Source organism: Carlito syrichta, unplaced genomic scaffold (assembly GCF_000164805.1).
Source record: "Carlito syrichta isolate Samal-C Ts95f unplaced genomic scaffold, Tarsius_syrichta-2.0.1 Scaffold301645, whole genome shotgun sequence".
Lineage (NCBI taxonomy): Eukaryota > Metazoa > Chordata > Mammalia > Primates > Tarsiidae > Carlito > Carlito syrichta.
Genome location: NW_007245741.1, coordinates 6,180 through 31,306, shown reverse-complemented (window position 1 = coordinate 31,306; position 25,127 = coordinate 6,180). Strand labels below are relative to the sequence as shown.

General features: G+C 38.9%; 1 protein-coding gene across 1 annotated transcript; it reads left to right on the top strand.

Moving 5' to 3' along the window:
• Positions 1 to 918: 918 nt before the first annotated feature.
• On the top strand, positions 919 to 24,628 carry LOC110595400 (cytidine monophosphate-N-acetylneuraminic acid hydroxylase-like; the record flags this gene model as incomplete). The annotated part of the gene is made up of 3 exons (XM_021710919.1): positions 919 to 1,186; positions 17,486 to 17,689; positions 24,537 to 24,628. Coding segments are annotated over exons 1-3 (307 nt in total), but the record flags the coding sequence as incomplete, so codon positions are not given.
• Positions 24,629 to 25,127: the final 499 nt, after the last annotated feature.

Here is a 25,127-nt window from a genome sequence, read left to right as displayed (position 1 = left end):
GGATTGCCTAAGCCCGCGGGTTCGAGACCAGCCTGGGCAACTTGGCGAGACCTCATCTCTACAATATATCAAAAATTAGCTAGGTATGGTAGTGCGCCTGTAGTTCCTGCTACTTGGAAGGCTGAGGTAGAAGGATTGCTGGAGCCCAGCAGGTCAAGGCTGGGGTGGCTGTGAGCATGCTACTGCACTCCAGCCTGGGCAACAGGGTGAGACTCTAACTCAAAAAACAATAGGCAAAATGCCAGTTAGTCCTTCATTCTATTGCATTTGTTTAAATAACCACGATGACCCACTTGCTAGAGTTGAAATAATGACCAAGCAAAAGACAAGATGTAAAATGGAGGGACCAGCCAGGAGGAAGTAAACTCAGAGGAATGCAATGTACTCTGGAAATTCAGATTTGAATTCTGAAGTGCCACTAGTATGAGCCCTTAGGACTGAGAGGACAGAAGCGCAGTCAGAAACATGTAGGGATCAGGAAAGAATGAAGGCCAGAACTAAACTGTACACCCCAGTGGGAAAGGCTGTACAGAGCTTCTTTCTTTTGTAATAAAGTAATTATTATTATTGCATAAAGAAAACCAAAGTATGTGTTTGTGACAGGCTGACTCATACACAATAAGGGGGTGATATATTAAGTCCTCCTTAATGTTTTCTCCTCTTACACCACGCTCATGTGTCTGCAAAAAAGAACTCTACATAAATGTCTACTGTAAAAAGCCTGTGATATTGTAACAGGAACTCTTTTACATTTGCTGCTAGGAGTGTAAATTGGTACAACCTCTTTGCACATACAGTGCCTACTCCAGTGCTGGCAGGGAATTCAGAGTTTATCTGAAGTGCACCATTCACTTGCTAGGCTCATGGGTGGAGCTGGGAGGGTAATAGAAAGGTTGCCAGATATATGAAGACAACTGTAATTCATATCAGTTGGCTGAGCACTCATGTCACTAGAAGTCTGACTCTCCTGCTATGCTCTTGCCTGCTGTGCTCTTTTGAAAAGGTTTTCTGACTACAACAAAATCTGATGAAATTTGTTACCAAGCAAATTGAATTGTTCAGGTCGCAGCCATTTTAGACGTTCTAACCATCATTTGAAAAAAGATTTCAACCTACTCCATTTCAATTCTCTCTAAGGAGCTGCTCCTGTGCTGTTTGGCTCCTGCCCACCTGAGATGGAACAAAGGTATGGTTTACACTATTTTTCTAATAAATTCAGGTTCTATATTTTTGGTGGTTGTCTTCACTTCCTCTGTAACTAGGTACAAGAAGTGAGAACTCTTAGGGGATAGGGTGGGGTTCATGATGTTAAAACAATTTTTGAATATATAGTATTTACCACCTTATGAACATCTGATTTACCCAGTTATTTGAATATAGAAATTGCTCTATATAACTGGGTAAATAAGATGTTCATAAATTGAAAGGCAGGGAACTGGGAACAAATAAGTTTATTACTGAATCTGGAATTCAGGGATATAAACCAGTATAGATATCAAGACCAGCTCAGCCCCTCAGATTTTACAGTCTGTATTTATAAGCACAAGCATTGAGGTTTGCTATTGATTAATATGAAACTACATGACTTACAAAGCATTCGGTAAGATTTCAATTACAATTGCATTTCATCAATTATAACATTCATTGTCTGCATATTTTTGGTACCTGTCACCAGGAACCTATAATTTTCATTTATAAGGAACTCTAAACAAAGGAGTCAGTGGAGCTTACTACAAAGTAAAACATTACTCATTGTGATACATCATTAGCCAGTGGGTGCAACAAAACAAGAGTGTACCAGTTATGGTTACAAGATTAATATAATTGCATTTCTAACTTCAACTATTTTTTTTTTTTTTTTTTTGAGTTGGAGTCTCACTCTGTTACCCAGGCTGGGGTGCAGTGGCACGCTCACAGCCACCCCAGCGTCGACCTGCTGGACTCTGATAATCCTTCCGCCTCAGCCTTCCAAGTAACTGGAACAACAGGCACATGCTACCATGCCTGGCTAATTTTTTTGATTTATTGTAGAGACGAGGTCTTGCCAAGTTGCCTGGGCTGGTCTCGAATCCGCCGGCTCAGGCAATCCACTTGCCTTATCCTCCCAGAGTGCCGGATACAGGCTGAGCCACCGAGCCCAGCCTAACTTTAGCTATTAATCATAGAAATGAATAACAATTGTATTACTAATTATGTGAATACAACCATGGCATCAGCGAATCATTCTGTTTCAGGGAGGGTCAGCACAGTCTTATAATTCTAAGGTACGCCCTAACTTTAACTATTAATTATAGAAATGAATAACAGTTGTATTACTAATTATGTGAATACAACCATGGCATCAGCGAATCATTCTGTTCCAGGGAGGGTCAGCACAGTCTTATAATTCTAAGGAACGCAGTTTCTTGGAGTACAGCAACCCTAAGTAATCAAACATTATAACAATCATTAATTAGTAGTAGTGGGTCTCTTCAAAATTTCCCCATTGTCAGCTAAAGCCACGATATCTGTCATGGAGTTATTTATGTTTTTCTGCTTTAACCTGAACATATGCATATCTTCTTCCCTCTGATGATTTTTGTGAGTTAGAGACTTGAGTATAAGCTTAAGAATCCTGGCAGTGCATGCCATACATAGTTTGAAGGAGACATATATTAAGACTTCTGTTATTAACATAGTTAGGAGGAACTTTATTATTCCTGAAAGAATATGTTTAAGACCTGATGGGATTTAAAAGAAAATGTTTGAGAACCAATCTGAAACCTTCCCAAGCACCTCCTTTGTTATTGTTGTTATGTGACCTGATTCATCTGGTATTCATTGTGTTTAATGGTGCAAGTGTCTCCTTAGGGTGTGGTGAGAACATCTTCATTCTGTTTTGTAGGGCTGCTTTCCTCATTAATGAAACTTCTTTGTTTAGTATCATCAAACTATTTCTGCTTTCAGAATACAAGTTTTTAGTTCTTTTCTAAATGACTGTTATAATATAACCAGAATGGTCTCTTTCCATCAGTTCCTTCCCTTGTGTGGCTTACAGTTTTCTGGAGTATACAGATATTAATCAATCTCATAATTAAAAATGAAATTACAAGTTTGATAAGTCATGTGAAAGAAAAGGACATGGTGCTATGAGTCTGTGTCAAGTAAGGTTTGACCTTATCTGACAAGTCAGGGAAGATTTCCCAGCGGAAATGATGATTGAACTGAGACCTAAATGATAAAGAGAGTTAAATTTATGAAGAAGGGATAAAAGAAGAATATTCTGGGCTTAGCCCTATAATTTGAGGCAATAAAAGAAGACCAGTTGTCATTAGGAGGAAGAATGTAGTACAAAATAAGCTGGAGGAAATGATTAGGGATCATTGTGTATGCATCACTCCCTGACCATGTTAGGAATTTTGTTTTGTCTCCTAGGAACAGTGAAAGGAGGCTGATGTGTTTGCAGAAAGTGGGAGGAAGGTTGATAGGGTCGAATTGTTTTAAATTTTCATTTTAAATATGTTATTCTGGCCACAGTGGACAGAACAGATTAGAGAAAGAGTAGCGCAGGATAACCAGCTAGGGGGCTATAGCGGTGGTCCAGAAGGGCCATGGGGAGGGGGAAGGGGGGAGGGGAGCGGCTTAGATTAGAGTAGCAGAGGAGGATAGTTGTGAAAGAGACTTAAGATTAAGATTTATGGATTTGAGTTGAATATGGGGTAGGGAGAGAAAGGGAGCTGTCAAAGACAATAGGGTGTCATTGTAGACATTTGAAGGTTGGGGGTGGATGAAATGTACTGAGTTGAATTTTGGAGATGCCAAGTCACCATGGACATTCTATGGATGAATTTAATTTAAGTCTCATGCTCTACCGACTGAGCTAGCTGGGTGCTTCCATGGATGAATTTAAGACATCCAAATAGATATGTACAAAAAGGCAACAGCTATATGAATGTAGAGATGTGACTCAAGATGTACTCATATATGTGAATGAGGGCCATTTGTGTTCAGGAGATAAATGAAGCCAAGATTATGGATGAGATCTCTTAGGGAAAACAGTTCAAATGAAGAGAGTGCAGTGCTGAGCCTTGAGGAGCTACACAATTTAATGACCAGGTAGAGGAAAGATGTGCCTACAGAGGAAACAAACAAACAAACAAACAAAAAACCCCAGAAATGTAGAGAGAAGACTAGTAAGCTGTTAGGTGTGCAGAAGCAACAACCACAAAAACTATGTCTGGTTATAAAGGACAGGAGAAAGAGATCTAGCTAGAGGATATGTGGAGCTAAAATGTATTTTAAAAAATATGATTTAGATAGTTTAAAAGTCAATTTAATGCTAAGATTCCATTTATATACCTTCTTGAAATTAACATATTAAAAGGATAAGTAGCAAATTAATGGTTACCAGAGGATAGCAAAGGTGGAGGTGTGACTCTCAAGGTTGGTCCTTGGAGTTGCACTGAGGAAGTTTCTTGGTGATAATGGAAGAGTTATACATCTTGAGTGTAGAGATGGCTACACAAATCAGTACATGGAATAAAATTTCATAAACTGTACACACACAAATAGATGCATATACAAACTGGTGACATCAGAATAAAGTCTGTGCTCTAGTTAACAGTATTGTACCAATGTTAATTTCCTGGTTTTGATATTATAATACAGCAATGCAGTTAGATAAGATATCACTATTAGGGGAAGCTAGTTGAAGGGTACATGGAACTTTGGGCTGAGGGCTGAGGCAGGAGACATGATGGAGATTGGAAGGTGAACCTCAACAGATAAGAAGCCATGGGAAAAGGAGAGAAGCCATAAGCCAGCAACATTAATCAGCTTCCAAGGACAGGACATAAGCAACATTCTTTTCTGAAACTGATATGTTAATCAACCTCCCAGGATAACATAAGCGATAAGATAAGATAAGAAGGCCAAAAACTTACACCTCCGGTGTGGCACACGTGCAAAAGGAACATCCTTGAATCCCCTGTAACTATCCATGCAAAAGAGCTAGTTAAGGCTAATGCGCATGGACTGCATCTCATATATACAATTAAAACTATGGGATGGGCCGGGCGTGGTGGCTCAGCCCGCAATCCCAGCACTTTGGGAGTCTGAGGTGAGTGGATTGACTGAGCCCGCCGGTTCGAGACCAGCCTGGGCAACTTGGTGAGACCTCGTCTCTATAATACATCAAAAATTAGCTGGGCATGGTAGCATGCACCTGTAGTTCCGGTTACTTGGAAGGCTGAGGTAGAAGGTTCGCCAGAGCCCAGCAGGTCAACGCTGGGATGGCTGTGAGCGTGCCACTGCCCTCCAGCCTGGGCAACAGAGTGAGACTCCAACTCAAAAAAAAAATTATGGGATGGCAGGCAGAGACAGGCACAATAACCTAAAATGTTACCCCTGTCCCAGAAAGTATATGAAACCCCAGAAACCTTTGTCAAAATGTTATTTTTTTGTATGCTTTGCAAAATAGAGGTCATTTTCCCACCAAAAAGAATATAAAAGGCCCTGGCTTTGTTTAACTCGCTGCTCTTGAGCTGTTCACATCTTGGTCCTCTCCTCTCTATGGAATATACTGTATCTCTCACTTTTTCTAAATAAATGACTCTTTGCTTTTACTCTCCCTGTGTGTCTCATTCAATTTTTTGTTTGCGGCATCAACAACCTGGTCACCACCATCAGATCTTTGATCACCTGCAACAGGACTATTTTTGCAAATTTTTGTGAGTCTATAATTATTTGCAAATAAACTGTTTTAAAAAGTCAATGAGAGAAAGAGAATAAGAAATAGAAATTTCACAATGAAAAAGATACTCTGGAGTAATGTGTTTTTCTTCTTAAATATATTCTGTATTTCAATATAGTCTAATTATTACTGTCATCATTATCACTAATGCATAGTGTACAAGAAGCACCTGTCTTATAAAATTGTAACTCAGAACCCCTACAACTTGTTACTGAAAGACACTCTACAGAGACAGTTTGGCTGACTTAAAAAGTCAAATGTTTTGCAGACAGATGTCCTTGGTTATAGCTGTTTATAGCTTGATTATAGTTGATTTTAGCTGGTCACAGTGATGGGCTGCTCCCTCCTGAGAGGTCTAGCTTTACTTACAATTATACATCAGAATAAGCAAAGAGTGTATATACTTTAAAAAGATATATGTAAAATTCCAGTCTCTTCACTATATTTATTGTGCAGTATAACTTTTATACAAAACAGTTCAAAAAACAAATGAGGAAAAACTAGAAAACAAGAACTGGTTTGATCTAGGTCAAAAACCATAACATTACCTACCAGCACCTCAGAACTCTCGTGTGATTTTTTTGCTTGTTTTTTTTTGGGTTTTTTTTTGAGTTGAAGTCTCACTCTGTTGCCCAGGCTGGACTGCAGTGGCATGCTCGCGGCCACCCCAGCATTGACCTGCTGGGCTCAGGTGATCCTTCTGCCTCAGCCTTCCAAGTAGCCAGACCTGGATAAGTTTTTGATTTATTGAAGAGATGAGGTCTTGCCAGTTCTCGAACCCGTTGGCTCAGACAATTCCCTCACCTCACCCTCCCAAAGTGCTGGAATTACAGACTTGAGCCACCGCACCTGTCCTTTTTTTCTCTTTAAACATAGCTTTATGGATGTATGATTTACATACCATAAAATACACCTGATTTAAATGTGCCATTCAATGCTCATTGGTATTTTCACATAGTTGTGCAGTCATAACTGTAATCTAATTTTAGAATCTTTCTACCACCCCATAAGGAAACCTCACACCCATGATCAGTCACCCTCCATTTCCTGGTCCACACACCCACACTTCTCCATCCATACCCCTACACTTCCCCGCACCACCACATTTCCCCAGCAGCCACTAATCTATTTTCTGTCTCTATGGATTTGCATGTTTTGAACATTTCATTAAAATGAGGTTATACAATATGTGGTCCTTTGTGACTGGCTTATTTTACATATATATATATATATATATATATATATATAGAGAGAGAGAGAGAGAGAGAGAGAGAGAGAGAGAGAGAGAGAGAGAGAGAGAGAGATATTCATCTATTATAGCATTTATCAAGAATTAATTCCTGTGTACTGCCAAATAGTATTTCATTGTATGGATGTACACATTTTATTTATACACTGACTGACATTTACGTTGTTTACATTTTTTGGCTGGTATGAATGATAGCCAAATGAACATTCATATAGGGGTTTTTGCATGGGCATATGCTTTCAGTTTTTTGGGACCTAGGGGTAGAATTGCTGGGTCATAGCCAGGCTCGGTGGCTCAGCCTGTAATCCCGTGCCTTTGGGAGGCTGAGGTGAGTGGATTCCCTGACCCCGCGGGTTCAAGACCCGCCTGGGCAGCGAGACCTCATCTCTACAATAAATCAAAAAATCAGCCGGGCATAGTAGCACATGCCTGTAATTCCGGCTACTTGGAAGGATCACTGGAGCCCAGCAGGTCGAGGCTGCGGTGGCCGGGAGCGGCCACTGCATCCAGTCTGGGCGACAGAGTGAGACTCCAACTCAAAAAAAAAAAAAAAAGAATTGCTGGGTCATACAGAAACTCTATGCTTAACATATTGATTATCCACCTAACTGTTTTCAAAAGTCCCATTAGCAATGTATATTGGTTCTGTTTCTCCACATCCTCATTAAACTTGTTATTATCTATATTTTTTTATTATAGCCATTCTAATGGATGTGAAGAGGCGTCTCATTGTAATTTGATTTGACTTTCTGTCATGACTAATGATATTTAGGTCTCTGTTAAGTGTATTACCGATCATTTATATATCTTCTTTGGAGAAATGTCTATTCAAATCCTTTGATCATTTTTGAAATATTGGGTTATTTGTTTTCTTGTTATTGAGTTTTAAGTTTTATAAAATATATTCTTGATACAAAGTCCTTACAGATATATAATTTACAAATATTTTCTCTCAACTTGTGGGTTATCTTCATTTGATGAAATCACATGAAGTGCAAATGTTTTTAACTTAGCTTAAGTAAAATTTGTCTTTTTTTTTTTTTTTTTGCTTGTGCTTTTGTTGCTGTATCTATGAAATCATTGTCTGACACAAGATCACAAATATTTATTCCTATGTTTTAAATACAAATGAACCAAAGATGTCCTTTGGGTATGTCTTTTATGTTGTTTGTTTCTTTACAGCACACCGAGACCCATTAGCTAGCTCAAAGGCTGGCAGCACCAAACTTAAAATATGCACATGCAGTTGTTTTAAACATAGGCCCAAATAAACAGATTTTTAGCCATTTAGAGCCTGCTCTGTATACCCTAGGAAACTACCCAACATCTACCAGCCGTGGATGAGATAAGCCCAATGTTACAAAGACTCTAAGTGGCTGCTGCCCTTTGAGTTCTCTGCCTCAGAGACGCCCCTGTGGTGCTGCTGAGTGCCATCACCCAGATGCCCAGCCACCTTTCCTAGCCTCTGTTCTGTAAGTCTCTTTGCTCCCATCCCCTTCTGAATGGTGGTTCCCCTAAGCCTCTGCATAGTTTCAAGATGTGAAGGGCTCCTTCCTCCTGCATACTTGTTGAAGCAGCACCCTCATAAAGCTTCTGCATATTATTGCCAACTGGTGATCATATATTTTGCCTTGATCAGTTCAGAAATCCTTGAATTCATTTCCTGTAGTTTTCTTCTCATTCATTTTGACTTAATTTTTGTAGATGGTATGGGGTAGAGGTATAATTAATGCTTTTGCATGTGGCTATTCAGTTGTCTCAGCACCATTTGTTGAAAAGATTATTTACCCCATTGAATGGTCTTGACATCTTGTTGAAAATCAATTGACTGTGCACATACAGGTTTATTTCTGGACTCTCAATTCTATTCTATTGCTCTATGTTTATCTTCATGCCAGTACTACACTGTCTTTTTTTTTTTTTTTTTTTTTGAGTTGGAGTCTCACTCTGTCACCCAGACCGGAGTGCAGTGGCACACTCCCGGCCACTGCAGCCTCAACCTGCTGGGCTTCGGCGATCCTTCCGCCTCAGCCTTCCAGGTGGCTGGAATTACAGGTGTGCGCTACCACGCCCAGCTAATTTTTGATTAATTGTAGAGATGAGGTCTTGCCAAGTTGCCCAGGTGGTATACTGTCTTTATTACTGCAACTGAAATTGAAAAGTGTGAATCCTCCAACTTTAGAAATGAATAGATTCTGTAAGACAAAAGGCAAAAGGAACTGCATATAAGTTGTGTGCTCTAGTTGATAACGTTTTTTTTCATGAGGGTATGGTTTAAAAGTTCTGATACTTCTGTACATGTATAGTGGAGTTGCACAATTTAATAAGTGGATGATAGTAATGAAACAGTTTTTTCTTACACACTTCAGTTTAGATTGTTTCATATATTTGTAATACAGTTAGATTCTTTTGTCATAGTCTACATTCTTTCCTGGAATCCCCTGACCCCTAAATAAATTTTTTAAAATTTGACTATATTAAGGTTCACTCTTTGTGCTGTAAAGTACTATGGGTTTTGAAAAATACATAATGTCATGTCTTCACAATTACAGTATTATACAGAATAATTACACCACCCTAAATATTCCTGTGCTTCACCTCTTTGCCTCTTACCTCTCTCTTTGGATTCCTAGTAATCACTGATCCTTCTACGGTCTCCGTAGTTTTTTCCTTTTCAGAAATCATGTAGTATGTAGCCTTTTCAGATTGAGTTTTTTATTTAACAACATGTATTTAAGGTTCAGACATATATTTTGTGGCTTAGTAGTCCATTTATTTTTAGACTATATTTTATTTTTTTAAAGCTATTTATGTCCACAGCAAAATTGAACTGAATTATAGAGAATTCTCTTATACCTCCTTCTCTCCCACACCGCAACTTTCCCTACTGTCAACAACCCATACCATCGTTGCAATCAATGAATCTACATTGACATATCATTATCTCCCAAAAGTCATAGTTTATACTAGGGCTCATTCTTGGTCTTATAACCCACATTCTATGAGTTTTAACAGATGCATAATAACATGTATCTACGATCAAAGTATCATACAAAAATGGACATTGGCGACTCTGAAGGGAGAAGGTGGGAAGATGTAGAGGAACAAAAAATCACCTATTGGGTACAATGTACATAGGTGGGGATGGTGGGTATGTTTAAAGCCCAGACTTCTTTGGCATACTACAATGCATCCATGTAACCAAAAACTATTTGTATTCCCTAAAGCTATTGAAATAAAGAGAGAGAAAAGAAGATAAAAATGCAAAAAAAAGAGAGAGTATAATACAGAATATTTTCACCACTCTTAAAGATCCCCTGTGCTTGCCTATTCACCTCTTTCTTACCCCACACCCAGACAACAACTGTCCCCATAATTTTTCCTTTTTCCAGAATGTCATATAGTTGGAATCATACTATCATATATAAAGAGTATGTACTCTTTCCAGATTAACTTTTTTCACTTACTAATATGCATTTAAGGTTTCTCCATGGCTGTTCATAGCTTGATTGATTTTTTTTTTTTTTGGTAGTACTGAATAATAATCCATTGCTTGGATACATGAGTTTATTTATTCATTCACATACTGAAGAACATCTTGATAACCTCCAAGTTTTGCTAATTATGAATAAAGTTGCTGTTAATATCTGTGTGCAAGTTTTTGCATGGACATAAAATTTTATCTTCTTTAGGTAAATGCCAAGGAACAAAATTACTGGACTGTACACTTAGTTTTATAAGAAACTGCCAAAATGTCTTCCAAAGTAGCTGTACCATTTTGTATCCCCACCAGTAATATATGAGAGTTCCTGTTGCTCCACCACTTCAAAAGCATTTGATGTCAGAATTTTGGATTTTCACCAATCTAACAAGTGTTTAGCAGTATCCAACTGTTGTTTTAAGTTATGAACCCCTAATGACAGATTATGTGATCATCTTTTTATATGCTTAGTTACCATCTGCCTATTTTCTTTGGTCAGTCATTTGTTCAGATCTTTTGCCCATTTAAAATAGGTTTGTTTTGTATTTCCTTATTGTTGAGATTTAAGAGTTCTTTCTGGTATATTTTAAGGAACAGTCCTGTATCATATATGTTTCTGGAATATATTTTCACCTAGTCTATGACTTGTATTATTCTCTTGACAGTGTCATTTGCAGAGCAGAAGTTTTTAATTTTGTAAGGTTCAGCTTATCAATTATTTTTCCCATGGATCATGTCTTTTGTCTTGTATCTAAAACAATCATCACCAAACCCAAGGTCATCTAGATTTTCTCCTATTTTATCTTCTATGTATGTTACAGTGTTCCATTTTACATTTAGGTCTCTGAGCCATTTTAAGGTAATTTTGTGAAGGGTGTTAGATTGTCTAGATTCCTTTTTTCTTTCTTTCTTTCTTTTCAAACAAGTGTATGTCTAATTATTCTAACACCCTTGTTGAAAAGATTGTCTTTTCTTCACAGTATTACCACATTGTTCCTTTACTAAGGATTAGTTGACTATACTTGTGTGGCTCTATTTCTGGTCTCTCTAGTTGGTTCCAAGGTCTATTTGTCTATTCTTTAATCAACCCCACACTACCTTGATTACTGCAGTTTTATAGTACAAAGTACTGAAGTTGGGAAATGTCGGTCCTGACCTGGTTCTTCTCCAATATTGGATTGGTTATTCTGGGTCTTTTATTTCTTCACATAAACTTTGAATCAGTTTGTCAATGATGGCCACAAAATAACTTGCTGTTTCTATCTTTGGGAAAAGATTGTAGAACACTTGTATAGTTTCTTCTTTAAAAGTTTAGTCGGGGAGAGGAGAACCTATTCAGTAAATGGTGCTGGGAAAACTGGCTGACCACATGCAGAAGATTGAAGCAGGACCCCTATCTATCCCCATGTACAAAGGTTAACTCCAAATGGATCAGAGACCTAAATGTAAAACCTCAAACCATAAGAACCTTAGAAAATGAAGGACATACCCTCATGGAAATTGGAACTGGCATCCAATTCCTGAACAAAACCCAAAACCCACAGGTCATAAGAAAGAAGATAGACAAGTGGGACCTTATTAAACTGACATGCTTCTGCAAAGCCAAAGAAACCATCAAGAGAGCAGGGAGACAGCCTACAGACTGGGAAAAAGTATTTGCCAACACCAGGTCAGACAAAGGCTTAACATCTTGGATCTACAAGGAACTCAAACATGCTGAAAATAAAAAAACAAACAACCCTATTATAAAATGGGCAAAAGATATGAACAGACCCTTCACAAAGGAAGACATCCGAGCAACCAACAGACACATGAAGGAATGTTCAACCTCACTAATTATCAGGCAGATGCAAATCAAAACCACACTGAGATACCACCTAACCCCAGCCAGAATGGCAATTATCAGCAACTCAAAAACTAACAGCTGCTGGAGAGGGTGTGGCGAAAAGGGAACACTTCTACACTGTTGGTGGGAGTGTAAACTGGTGCAACCTCTGTGGAAAGCAGTGTGGAGATTCCTAAAAGCTCTAAATATCAACCTCCCATATGACCCCACAAACCCCCTATTGGGAATATATCCTGAAGAACTCAAATCACTCTATAAAAAAGATACCTGCACACGTATGTTTATTGCAGCATTGTTCACAATAGCAAGAACCTGGAAGCAACCATGCTGCCCATCAAAAGAGGACTGGATTAAAAAAATGTGGTACATATACACGATGGAATACTACGCAGCCCTAAAAAAGAACAAAATCATGAATTTTGCAGCAAACTGGATGGAACTAGAGTCTATAATATTGAGTGACTTCTCACAGAAACAAAGATCCAAATATCACATGTTCTCACTCATATAATGGACCTTGAACATCCAATGTAATATTATAAGAAAATGACTGACAGTAGTGGGAAACTATGGTGGGGAGGGAGATGGGATCAACGGTAGCAAATATCCGTCTGGGGACAGGGAAACACCTGTTATCAACAGGATGCCTGAATGAAACGTATTTGTATACCTAACCCTTAACTGTACCCCACAACATCATAATAAAAAATGTTGATTATAAAAAAAAACGTTTAGTAGAATTCACCAGTATACCCACCTTGGCCTGATGCTTTCTGTTTTGGAAGGTTCTTAATTATTGATTCAATACAATTGTTACATATAGGTTTCTTTAGATTGTTTCTTCTTGTCCAAGTTTTAGCAGATTGTGTCTTTCAAGGACTTGGTTTGCTTCACTTACTATCTTTATTTTTTTGATTTGGGATATCACTATTGCCCAAGCTGGAGTACAGTAACATTTTCATAGCTCACTATAGCCTTGACCTCCTGAACTTAGTTTATCCTCCTGCCTCAGCCTCCTGAGTAGCTGGGTCTTAAGGTATGCACCATCGTGCCCAGCTAATTTTTTGGTTTTTTGGTTTGTTTTTTTTTTGTAGAGATAAGATCTTACTATGTTGCCCAGGTTGGTCTCAAACTCCTGGGCTCAAGTAATTCTCCCGCCCCAGTCTCCCAAAGTGCTGGAATTGCAGGCTTGAGTCACCATGTCTGACACCTTTATTATCTTTTTAATGTCTGTAAAGTCTGTAGTGTTGTCCTCCTCTTTTACTTTTGATATTGGTATTTTGTATCTCCTCTCTTTTTTTTTCCTAGGCCTCTATTGATTTTATATTTTCAATGCCATTGATTTCTGCTCTAATTTTTATTGTTTCTCCTTCTGCTTCCTTTGGTTTTAATTTGCTTTTCTTTTTCTAGTTTCCTAAGGTAGAAGCTTAGATTATTGATTTGAGATATTGAGTATCACAGAGAACAGTAAGTGGCTTTTTCTTCTTTGAACCAGGAAGTACACATTTCATTCTTGAGGGAATATTTTTTTGTTTGCCAGATATTTACTGAGCACCTACCATGTGACAGGCACTGTAGCCTTGGCCTTCACAGAGTTCACACTTCTGAACATCTTGCCATTTAAAACAACACCAAGATAATCCAATTAAGAAATTATGGGTGGCAAAATGCATATAAAGACTGACAATTCTGAGTGAGTTACCTTTTCTTCCTTTACCCTTTTTCTCAGTGTATTACTTGCTGGAGGAGTTCTAGTTTCATAAGAAATAGGCTTTATTTGGCAGTCTTGCTTGGCCCAAAAGCATAGTTAATATTTCTATCCCATTCCTATTGCCTATCCCTCAGCTCTGAGCTTAGAAACTCTGACCACTAGCCTCTAGAGAAGTCCTCAAGGTTTGTGGGGGCATTGAGCATGAATGACATTTTTACCACATAGAACTCTACTCCTCTATTTTTAAGTCTAGATTTTGCATTTAAAAAATAAATTTCCAAGGTATCACTCTTTATGTTATAGGACCTTGAAATAATTGAAAGGGCAGACTGAGAGTGGGAAGCCATTTTTCATCTTGCTCTTAAACCCTGATGCAATGATGAGAAAGTTGAAGCTATGTTTTCAGAAAAATGCACGCTTTGGGTAAAATTAACTTTACTGACTTTGTCTTTTCAGAAACAGATTTCCTGGTGCCAGGTATCAGAGGTATCTCATAGCGGCAATCAAACTTTCCTAGAGTAAAGGGGATTTCAAAGGCCTAAGATATCATGCATTGGGCAAGGATTGTAAAAGTCATGAAACTTATAATCATAAAAGTTATGACCATACAGAGGGAGAGCAGGTGGGGATTCAATCTTCCAGTAAATTAGGTACTATCTACAGGGAAGCCAAGGATCCCCCAAAGCTACCCACTGGGAATGCCTAGGAGATAAGGAGAAGTGCACCCTCCATTAGCTCTAAGGAATGTCATTCGAGAAGGGGCAGGAGAATTAGAATCTTTGTCACGCCCTTCTCTAGGAACTACAATAATGTAGGCAGACATTAGTGGGTTTCTGTGTCACATGTTCTCCAGGACATCCACAGGTGGTCGATAGGTAAGTCATGTCTACCTGATTGCAACATCTCCAAGGAAAAGGATATAAGCCAGGGTTTTGGGGGGCTATGATGCCACACTCACCTAGAGTGTAGGCCCACTCCCTGTCTGTGGGAGGTGAACTTTTCTTAAATAAAGCTTATCTTCTTTCACCTCTGTGTGTAATTCTTTGCATTTACTCGTATTTCTGGGTTGCCGGTGGTGCTGTGCCTCCCTCTGGCTCTCCTCTCCCTCTCCATCCATCCACCCTCACCCTATCTGGACCCTAACAATAATAAACCAATTTTTTTGTTAATATAGGAATTTTTCCATGATCTTTAGTGAGGTAAATTTTCAAAATTCACTTATTACGCACTTACTTGGTTTCCTATTAATTTCCAGAAAAAGAACAGGATGGAGAATTGCTAGGCAATTTGAGATACACAAATTGCTTATGGAACTGACTTCCAACTAGTTCCTAGTTTAGGTCATAACTAAGAATAAGAAAACAACAGAGCCCAGGATTAGGGTGAGGTAAGTGAAACAATTGCCTTTGTGCAAAATTTATGGGATGCCAAAAAAAAAATCTTAAGATGACTATTATTTTACTACACAACATTTTAAAAAATCAAAATTAAGGTGAAAGTTCCATAAAAAACTACATATCAACAATTTAAAAGCAAGATGTTTTATTGCCATACTGAACCACCACATCTGAGGTAAAAGGAAAAATGTATGCCCCTATATTACTGTTTTTGTGTATTCTTAATGGTTACTTTTTTCAAAAAAGTACTTGAAAAAACTACTGAAACACTTAAAAGTAGGCTTAAATATTTTATTTGTACCAAAACCAGAATTTACTACAATTTTATTTTGCTGATTTTAATGGGAGTAATTTCATCAATAGCTTTAAAAATACTTTGAGGAGAAACCAACTGTTTAAAAATGTACATAAAAGCATGTGTATTGGAGTAAATAGTTTTTCTTTTGCTTTCTGCTCCAATGTGACTTTCACATGGAACTGGAAACAAAAATATAATTAGTTCAATGTTTTACATGATGAGTTAAACAACTTGGAATCTAACACAGAACTTTGGCTATATGATCCATTCAATCAAGTAAAATAAATCATCTAAAGAGGTTTCCCTTTATACATTTAGGAATTGCTTCAGTGCTTACTTTTACTCGGTGTCAGATATTTGTACTCATAAGAACAAAGTCAAAAAAGGAGTTGTGAGGGCTAGAATGGATTCCTTCCGATTGAATACACTTAAGATATATTTTTGGAATAATTTCAGGTCTATTGTGAACAGAATTACTAGGAATTTGGGACAGAAATGACGATACTTTGAGAAAGTAGATTATAACTGTGGAGCTATACCTTCATAATTTTAAAATTGGAAGTAGCTTTGCTGCTTTTCTCTACCCTGGCGTGTTTTTGAGTTTATTTTTATCCTGTTCAATAAATTTGCAGTCCTCCTAAAAATGAAAGTGAAAATGCCCCAAATATGCTTGAACTCCAAATCAACGTTAATATGAAAGGAGAATTTTGGCTACTTTTTGTTTGGAGTCGAATATAAAATTAAGAACTACATGCCCAGATTTCATAACATAAATTTGCAAAAGATATTTTGAGACCTCTCTTGGCAAAAATTTTATTCCATTATGATTCCGGGTTGCACTGTAAAAATAATCTGTTTAGAAATTTGGGTTTAAGAAGTGTAACGTGTAGTTTCCTTGAAAAAATATTTCACTGAACAATCAAATGCTTCATCGCTGCTGGAGCTTTTTGTAAATTAATCAAATTGAGTGCAGTGTGCAGTGGGAGGTGTAATTCATTAAGGAGAGAGCTAGCAAAGACATACCGGGGGAAAGGCCATCTGCTAAGTGGTGGGGAGAGAAAAATCAGAGACGATACAGAGTGCCTAAAAGTGCCCGTGTGTAAGTAAACAGAGCAGTGTGCCAGGGGCAATGTTACAGTGGTCTACGGAGCTAGGATGGATACTAAGAATGGTAGACTCCAGAAGCTTCACCAAGGAGCTTGTGACTGAATTCCTGTTGACCCAAGGCTGACGCTGAGTGGTGAAGGAGAGAAATTGCTTTTTAGGCAGAGGGAAGCCCAGATGCCAAAGGGAGGAGGAGATGAGGAAGAACACAAGTAACCTCTTGAAACTGAATGCAGCGTGAAGCTTCTAAAGGAGGTGTGGGTGAGGGAGGAAACGGTGTCAACGGAGTCAGTGAACTGGAGTAAACATCCTCTCCCCAGGCTGACTAACACCTTGTGGGAGCAAATGAGCAACAGAAACGAAAAGAGCATCTGCTGTTCTTCCAATAAGCTCAGGAACAGGAACCGGCAGACCATGGGCAGGCAAGTAAGACGGGTATTAGTTCTCCAGAAAAGTAGATAGGAGCATTCAACAAGTGGGATGTATGTTAGCATTTGTTTCAAGGTGAAGAGTAGTGGTCCATCGGGTGGCCACCAAGCCTGGGTACTTGAAAGGAGGGGCTTACAAAGTACTTTAATGAAAAGGAGTTTTGAGCTGTCAGTTCCAAATGATTCTGTTAATACCTTATAGTGTTAATCTTTCTCCTCAAAATGTTTGTCTTTCCATAGCATTGAACAAATGACTGAGATCCTGTTGTGTCTATCATCTGTTGAAGCTGCCAGTCTTAAAGAAGGAATCAATTTCTTTCGCAATAAGAGCACTGGCAAAGACTACATCTTATATAAGAATAAGCACCGCTTGAGGGCATGCAAGAATATGTGCAAGCACCAAGGAGGCCTGTTCATAAAAGATATCGAGGACTTAACTGGAAGGTACCAAGAGTACTTTGCTTTCTCACCGGTAACCCTTCTTGCAATTGGATTTGGTAGGAAATGTGTTCATCTAGAAATGTTAAATGAACCAGTCAGCAAATTACTTCCCCTAGAAAATTCTGAAACCTGTATTGTTGCTCATTTAGGACATCTCTCTGATCTCAAAATAGTTATGTTTTACTTAATTTTCCTCTCTATCATAAAAACTATAATTTAAAATCTATTCCTAGCCTGATAAATAGTAAAACCTCTAGTTGACATGCAGCAGTGTGTGTGAGTGTTTGGGTTTGGATGGGGAAGGTATACATCTTTTTGGTTTTATATTCAAAGACCCAAGCCTCCTATAGGTTTTCTCTCTCACTGCCCCTAGAAGTGTGTGTGTATATGTGTGTGTGTGTGTGTGTGTGTGTGTGTGTGTGTTAGTGTGTGTGTGTTAGGGGGGCACTTTTCCAAACCTTGTTGGAGAGCAGATAGAATTTTCCTAGGAGCCTAGTTGTGATTAGAAAACAAAAAATGGCAGAGCCCCAAAAGTTCCTGCCCTGAACAGTGGATATTGTCAGCATTTCTTAGAAAAATTGATATTGTTTCCCTCACCCTCCTCACCACCTGTTTGCCCCACATAAGTCAGAAAGTGCAGCAGCAATACCAGGACAGGATTGTTTTGTTTTCTTTTCAGTGACTGCTAAAGAGATAGTGGCGCTGCCTGGAAGAGCCAGAAAGTATTCTCAGGCGTATGTGTTGTCAGCCTGATCCTCAAAACCTGTAATGCTGTGAGTGGTCAACCCTACCTTTCAAACTTTGCTTTAGCCTAACTTGACCTACATGGTTTTGGTCATTTGGTGAGGCTTTTTCCCTTTCACTGTGTTGTGAATCTTATTTCTCAGGTCAGTGATGGACAGGTTAGTGCTAGTGCCCGCAAAGGGAGCTAGGGAGTTGTCAAGTATTATATCCCTATTAGGAGGAGGGACCCAAAATAACCCGGAATTTATTTATAACAAATTATGTATTTATTGTTACATGTTTAAACTTTAGTTACCTTCTAAGTACTCTCCATTTGATACAATATACCCATCAAGATGCTTTTTCCACTGCTCAAGACAGTATTTGTACTTGTCAATTTTGATGCTTTTAGGGCTTCTGCCATTTTTTGGTTTCACCTCTTTCACATTGGCAAGCATTTCCCCTTGAAGATTTTATGTATCTGGGGAAACAAAAGAAAAAAGTCGCTCAGGGTGAGATAAGGAGGGTAGCGCATGGGAATCATGCCATGTTTGATCAAAAGTTGCTGAGCCCTCGGTATGGTGTGGGCAGATACGTTTTACTGCAGCACGTTGTTTGTGTAACTCAATCATCATGAAATGGGCATATGCACTGAAAGAATTTCCAAAAATATATATATTTCATTGAAGCCAAATGCAGGCTTTCACAAAAATGCTAGCTGGTACACTGATGCTGATGGATTCTTAGAACACTTACCTAGCAGCGGAAGCCTGTGCTACAAAGGGACTGCCCTCCAACAAAATAATTCCGCTTCTTTTGGGGGTCTCCCTTACATAATGGTAAAGAAGACAGTCACCTAAGCCTAGAATGTTCTCACACCTGCACACAGATTTTCTTCACTGCATACCTAGTTTCAGGGTCAAGTCTCACATATTATTTGATTTTTAAATGCTAACCGCTGTTGCACCTGTGGCTTGCCTGGCTCCTCAGGCGGGGCTGCCAGATTGGCAAGTTGAAATACAGGATGACCAGTTAGATGTACATTTCAGGTAAATGATGAATACATTTTTAGTATTAATATGTCCAAAGTAGTTACTAGGACACCATTTTAGCTGGCAACACTACCCTAGGAGAATTTTGATGCTCTTCCATCTTCTCAGTTGATTCAAGTCAGGGAAGCCTCAGATGTATGTAAGCTTTTGTCTGCACTCCAGGGTGTTGAGGCTTTTCTCTTCTAACTGTTGAAGTTGAGAGGCTCTGGTTTTCCTTTCTTCTCTCCATAGTGAGCCACTTTGTGACAGACAGACAGGACAACTAACTGGGAAAGAACCCCTTCCCCATTTCTCCCTTGCACTCACCATTTGAAGCAGGCTACCACTTTGCCTTATGATCACAAACATTTCCTTTCAATAAATAAGCCTACCAGGCACAAAAGCCCTTTAACCTCAAGTTCCTGTCTACAGAGGGCTAAGGACTTGCCCCACATGTGCACAAACAAATTTAGCTTGTCCAAAAGTAACCTTTGCTTCATTATAAAAGAAAAAATCATCCCCCTGGGTGGAGATTTAAAATGATAATGATGGCTTGGCACAGTTGCTCATACTTGTAATCTCAGGAGCTTGAGACCAGCCTGGGCAACGTAGACCTTGTCTCTATAAAAAAATTAAAAAACCAGATGGGTGTGATGGTGCATACCTGTAGTCTCAGCTACTTGGGAGGCTGAGGTGAGAGAATTGCTTGATCCCAGAAGTTGAAAGCTGCAGTGAGCCAGGATCATGTCACTGCACTCCAGCCTGGGCAACAGTGAGACCCTGACTCAAAAAAAGAAAAACGATGCTAATGGAACATGCAAAGCATGTTGAGGGTGTGACACAAAACTGCGCAGATATGATCCTCAGACCACTCTGAACATATGACGATGACTGCTGGATGACAAAAGGCTAAGCTACCCTGCTTAGAGCCAGCAGTAGACTCCTTTCGGTTGTTGTCTCCTTTTCTGCTTTAGCTGAAAGCCCTAATAAACAGCCTTGGTCAAGTTTATGGGACTCTCAGTTTATTCCTATTTACTGAGGATCAAGATCCCAATGCCAGTAACATTCCTGTCCGCCAACATGGGGTGAAGGGTCCCGGACCCCTGACCCAAAGGACAGCTCCCCACAGTGGCAGATAAGTGGCCACCTGATCATTTTCTTTGGTGTCTGTACTACTGGGTGAGTTCTCTAGTGGCTCGGGGACTCCGTGGTCACCCCCTTGAACAATGCTATCCATCTCCCCTTTTTATTAGCTGCTGTATTTTCTTACCCCTCTTTTCATTCTGCCATATCTCATCTGTCCCGTCTATTCAGCTGAAACCCAACAGTCACTGGCTCTGGAGTATTCTCCAGTCTGGACTTTTTTTCTTATCAGGTCAGGCTGTGAGATTTTTTTATCTCCATCAGTTCGTCATGGTAAGATGCTCCTTCATCCTCTCTTGGAAATCAGTTCTTGGACACCAGTTTCTCTCTGTTCTGGTCTGGTTATCAGGTCAGGCTCTGGGATTTTTATCTCAGTCAGTTTGTCATGGTCAGATGCTCCTTCATCCGCTCTTGGAAATCAGTTCTTGGCATCTGGTGTCCCTCTCTTCAGGTCTGGTTGTCAGGTCAGGTTTTGAGATTTTTGATCTTGGTCAAGTCTTTATGGTCAAGTGCTCCTTCACCCACTGATAAATCATTTCTTGGAAACCAATTTCCCTCTGTTCAGATCTGGTCCTTCCTTTTTCCTGTCTCTTCTGTTTTCAACCCAATCACCTTGGCAGGCCTCCAGCCCACAACTTAACTGGGCTGAATTTTTATTACCTGAGTAACACCTCCTCTTTAAGTTCACCTCCTCCTTGTCTCTCATTGTTACTGTCCCTTTTCTTATTTTTCTGATATTGTGTTGCCTCTGTATGGGCGTGAGGTGACATTGTTTCTCACTAGGCCCCAGCACTTTGGGCTGCTTTGTGAGACATTTAACTTCCTGCCCACCCAGAGTTGACTGAAAGATAGTTCCTGATACTGTTCTAAGTTAAAAAAATAAAAATAAAAAACTAGCAACCTTGATTTCTCTTTTGTTTCTGATTTTGTATGTTACCAGTATCTTTCATAAACTTTTGTTGAAATTGTCCTGTTTCTAGATTAGATTAAATATCAGATGGCAACTTGAAGTTCTGTTTTGTTTAAAACTTTGAAACTTCTTGAAATTTTCTCAACTTCTGTCATCCTTGAGGAGCTCAGAAGTCTGTGGTCTGTCTTGTCATTTGTCAAAACAGAAGTGCACATACCCAGTGATCTTTGCTATATGTGCAAATGGTCCCTGCACACTTCTTAGCTATCTAGCTCGATAATCTTTTTCCTCATTTTGTCTGCTCAGTCTGCTATCTGATTTCATATTATAAGGTAATTATTAATAAATATAAAATCAGAGTTAGGACAACTTGAAACTGGTGCAAAATTTATAGTCTCAGAATTTTTTTGTGTGTTAGAGTCTCACTCTGTCGCCCAGACTGGAGTGCAGTGGCCGCTCCCGGTCACCGCAGCCTCGACCTGCTGGGCTCCAGCGAACCTTCCGCCTCAGCCTGTCTCTTAGAATTTAAGGGCTATTTTGGGGAAAGCCAGGTTTACGGGAGACTGGTACCTCTTAATATGCCTCCTCGTTCCTGCCTCCCACTTCCTTGTCCTCTTTAATCTATCTAGCCCTCCTTAAAGAGGTAAAGAGGTCGGAATGAATGGGACAAAGAATGGTGCTACAATCCCGAGGAGCTGATTGCCTGCCAGAGACAAAAGCTACAGCCCTAACTTGGTCCCTTAATTGTAGAAAACCAGCTCTACTGTGGGAAGTCCTCTAGGCATTCCAAAAGATTCTTTCCTGGAATACATTCTTGAGAGTTGGGATCAATTCAAACTAGATGGGCAATGTTTTTTTACAACATTGTCTGGCTTCAGTTCCCCCTTGAAAGACCCAGAGAAATGGCCAGAAAATGGTTCTATGAGTTATAATACCATCCTGTAGTTAGATCTTTACTGTAGAAACCCCAACAAATGGTCTGAAGTTCCTTATGTCCACACTTTTATGAAGCTCTGTCAGGATCCCAAACTTGGGACTCTTCCAGGGTTTGTGTAGCTTCCCTGGGACAGGTGCCCAAGAAAAGCTGAGCTTCTTTGACTCCCTTGATCCTATCTTATCAACTTTTTTCTGGAGGCAACAACCAGAACAAGAAGGAGAGCTAGGGCCATCGTCACCTCCTGGTGAGCCTTCTGCCCAGCCAGAGCCTTGCCTCATACTGACCAGGGGCAAGCATGTATGTACCACATTCTCCCATCCACTTCTCCAAATTCAGTTATATCTCCTTGAGTTCTCTTTGTAGCTGTTATCTGAATAAACTGTCTTTGCTAGTTTCCAGGTTCCAGTTAAGAACAAAGACCTACCCGTTCTGTCCTACCTATTAGCCACTTTTCTTCTTGACACTAACCAAGATCAACATATCTTACAAGCTATGATTCCATTTCTAAAGTTTAACAATTTTCACACCATCTCTCCTGCTTGGGAAGCTGATGTCTTCCTCCTGTGTACCTGTCATGCATCGGCACACGGTTCTGGTTCTGCCAGTTTTCCCTTTTTGGCCCAGTATGTTAATTAGCTGCAGTTGGAATGTTCTGTCTTAATTGTTTAAAGTTTGTTGACTACTCATTAGTAAGAAAGGAGGAGTCATAAAATAATCTTTCATCAATTGAAGTGTGGAATGTGGTTTTTGCCTTGCAACTAGAAAAGAACATAAAATAATTCTGGATATAGTGAAGCTCAGAAAAGTCAGCATGACTCACCTATACGTTTAAGTAGATGTTTTTAGTTAAAAAAAATTTTTTTTTGAGTTAGAGTCTCACTCTGTTGTCCAGGCTGGAGTGCAGTGGCACGCTCATGGCCTCCCCAGCATCGACCTGCTGGGCTCCGGCGATCCTTCTGCCTCAGCCTTCCAAGTAGCAGGAACTACAGGTGCACACTACCATGCCCGGCTAATTTTTGATCTATTGTAGAGACGAGGTGTTGCCAAGTTGCATGGGCTGGTCTCGAACCTGTGGGCTCAGGCAATCCCTCGCCTCAGCTTCCCAAAGTGCTGGGATTACAGGCTGAACCACTGAGCCCGGCCTTAAAATTTTGATATTTTTGATTTGAGACATATTTATTTGTAAAAAAAAATTGTTTAACTAAAAAAAAAAAAAAAAAAAAAAAACCCAACAAAAACACCATCAGAAATACAAACAAAATAAAGAGAAAAAACAGAACTATTTGTCCTCTACCTTCAACCCCTCTTCCCTTTCAAAGATCTGGAAAGAAATGTGGCAGGGTAGGGGAAGGCACTAAGCATCCTGTTTTGATACAATTGGGTTCTCATTTTGAAACAGGCTTGCTGGCAGTAAGTAAAAATACAGGACACTCAAATTTAAATTACAGATAAACAACAACACTTTTTTTTTTTTTAGAATAAGTATGTCTTGAATATTGTATAAAGCATTCTTATAATTAAAAATTATTTGTTGTTTACCTGAAATTCATATTTAACTAAGCATCTAGTATTTTATCTTGCATCTATGCTTTGAAATCTTAAGCTATAAAGAGATCTCTCTCTTTTATTTTGAAATACGAAAATTTTAGTTGAACACTATTCTAGAAGTCAAGGACTGTAGAGTGATTGTCAATCATGGATGTGTACTTACTACTACAGTCTTTTCTTGTATTGGCCCCAATTGGATCTTATCTGTCTTAGCTTTTGTTAGAGCTATTTCTGAAGACTTCCTTATTATCTTGTCTCTGTTGATCTCGAACACATGTCATTTTGTGAAAAGTGAAAGATTTATTTGTTCTGAAGAGAAACCAGAGCATAACATGCCATTTTGTGACATGGAGTTTATCTTCATTTTTTAAATCACCTATTGATGATTAGTCTAAATTTCCTTGGATATTTGAGTATTACCTACTAATAGCTTTTTTTATGTGTTTTGTGTTTAACCAACTAGTTCCATAATAATTTCATCAAAAAATTATTTAAGCCTAATCAAGATTAATTTTTATTTTTGTCATTTTATAAACCTAAGTATGGTTTTTCATCCAGGTCTGTTAGATGCACAAAGCACAACTGGAAGTTAGATGTGAGCACCATGAAGTATATCAATCCTCCAGAAAGCTTCTGTCAAGATGAGTTGGGTAAATACCATCAATATGGATAAATGTATTATGCTATTATTGTTATTGGGGTTCTTCTTGTCAACTTATTTCCAATTTCACTTGAAGCTTTGGATATATTCTGATTTTAAATGGTCAAATCTCTTTTTTTTAAATATGAGATAACTTAATTTTGTGGAAAATGGAAGCAAAAGGTAAAAATAGCAAATATAAACTTTCTTTTACAATATATGCTCCATCAAGGTCAAGACACTTTTGTAAGTAACGATACCAGCCATTTAGTCTATCCCTAGAAATCTTAGGGTCCTGGGAATCTAAGTATGTCAATACAATCTTTTTTACTCTGTTTATTGAAGAGAAAAGGGCACTCGTGAAAGATTTTTTTTTTTTTTTGGTAAGGTTAGGAAACAAAGAGGGTAGAAGCTGAATCAGGGCTTTAAGGTGAATGCCTAATGATTTCCCATTGAAACCCATGCAAAATTGCCCTTGTTTGATGAGAAGAATGAGCAGGAACATTGTC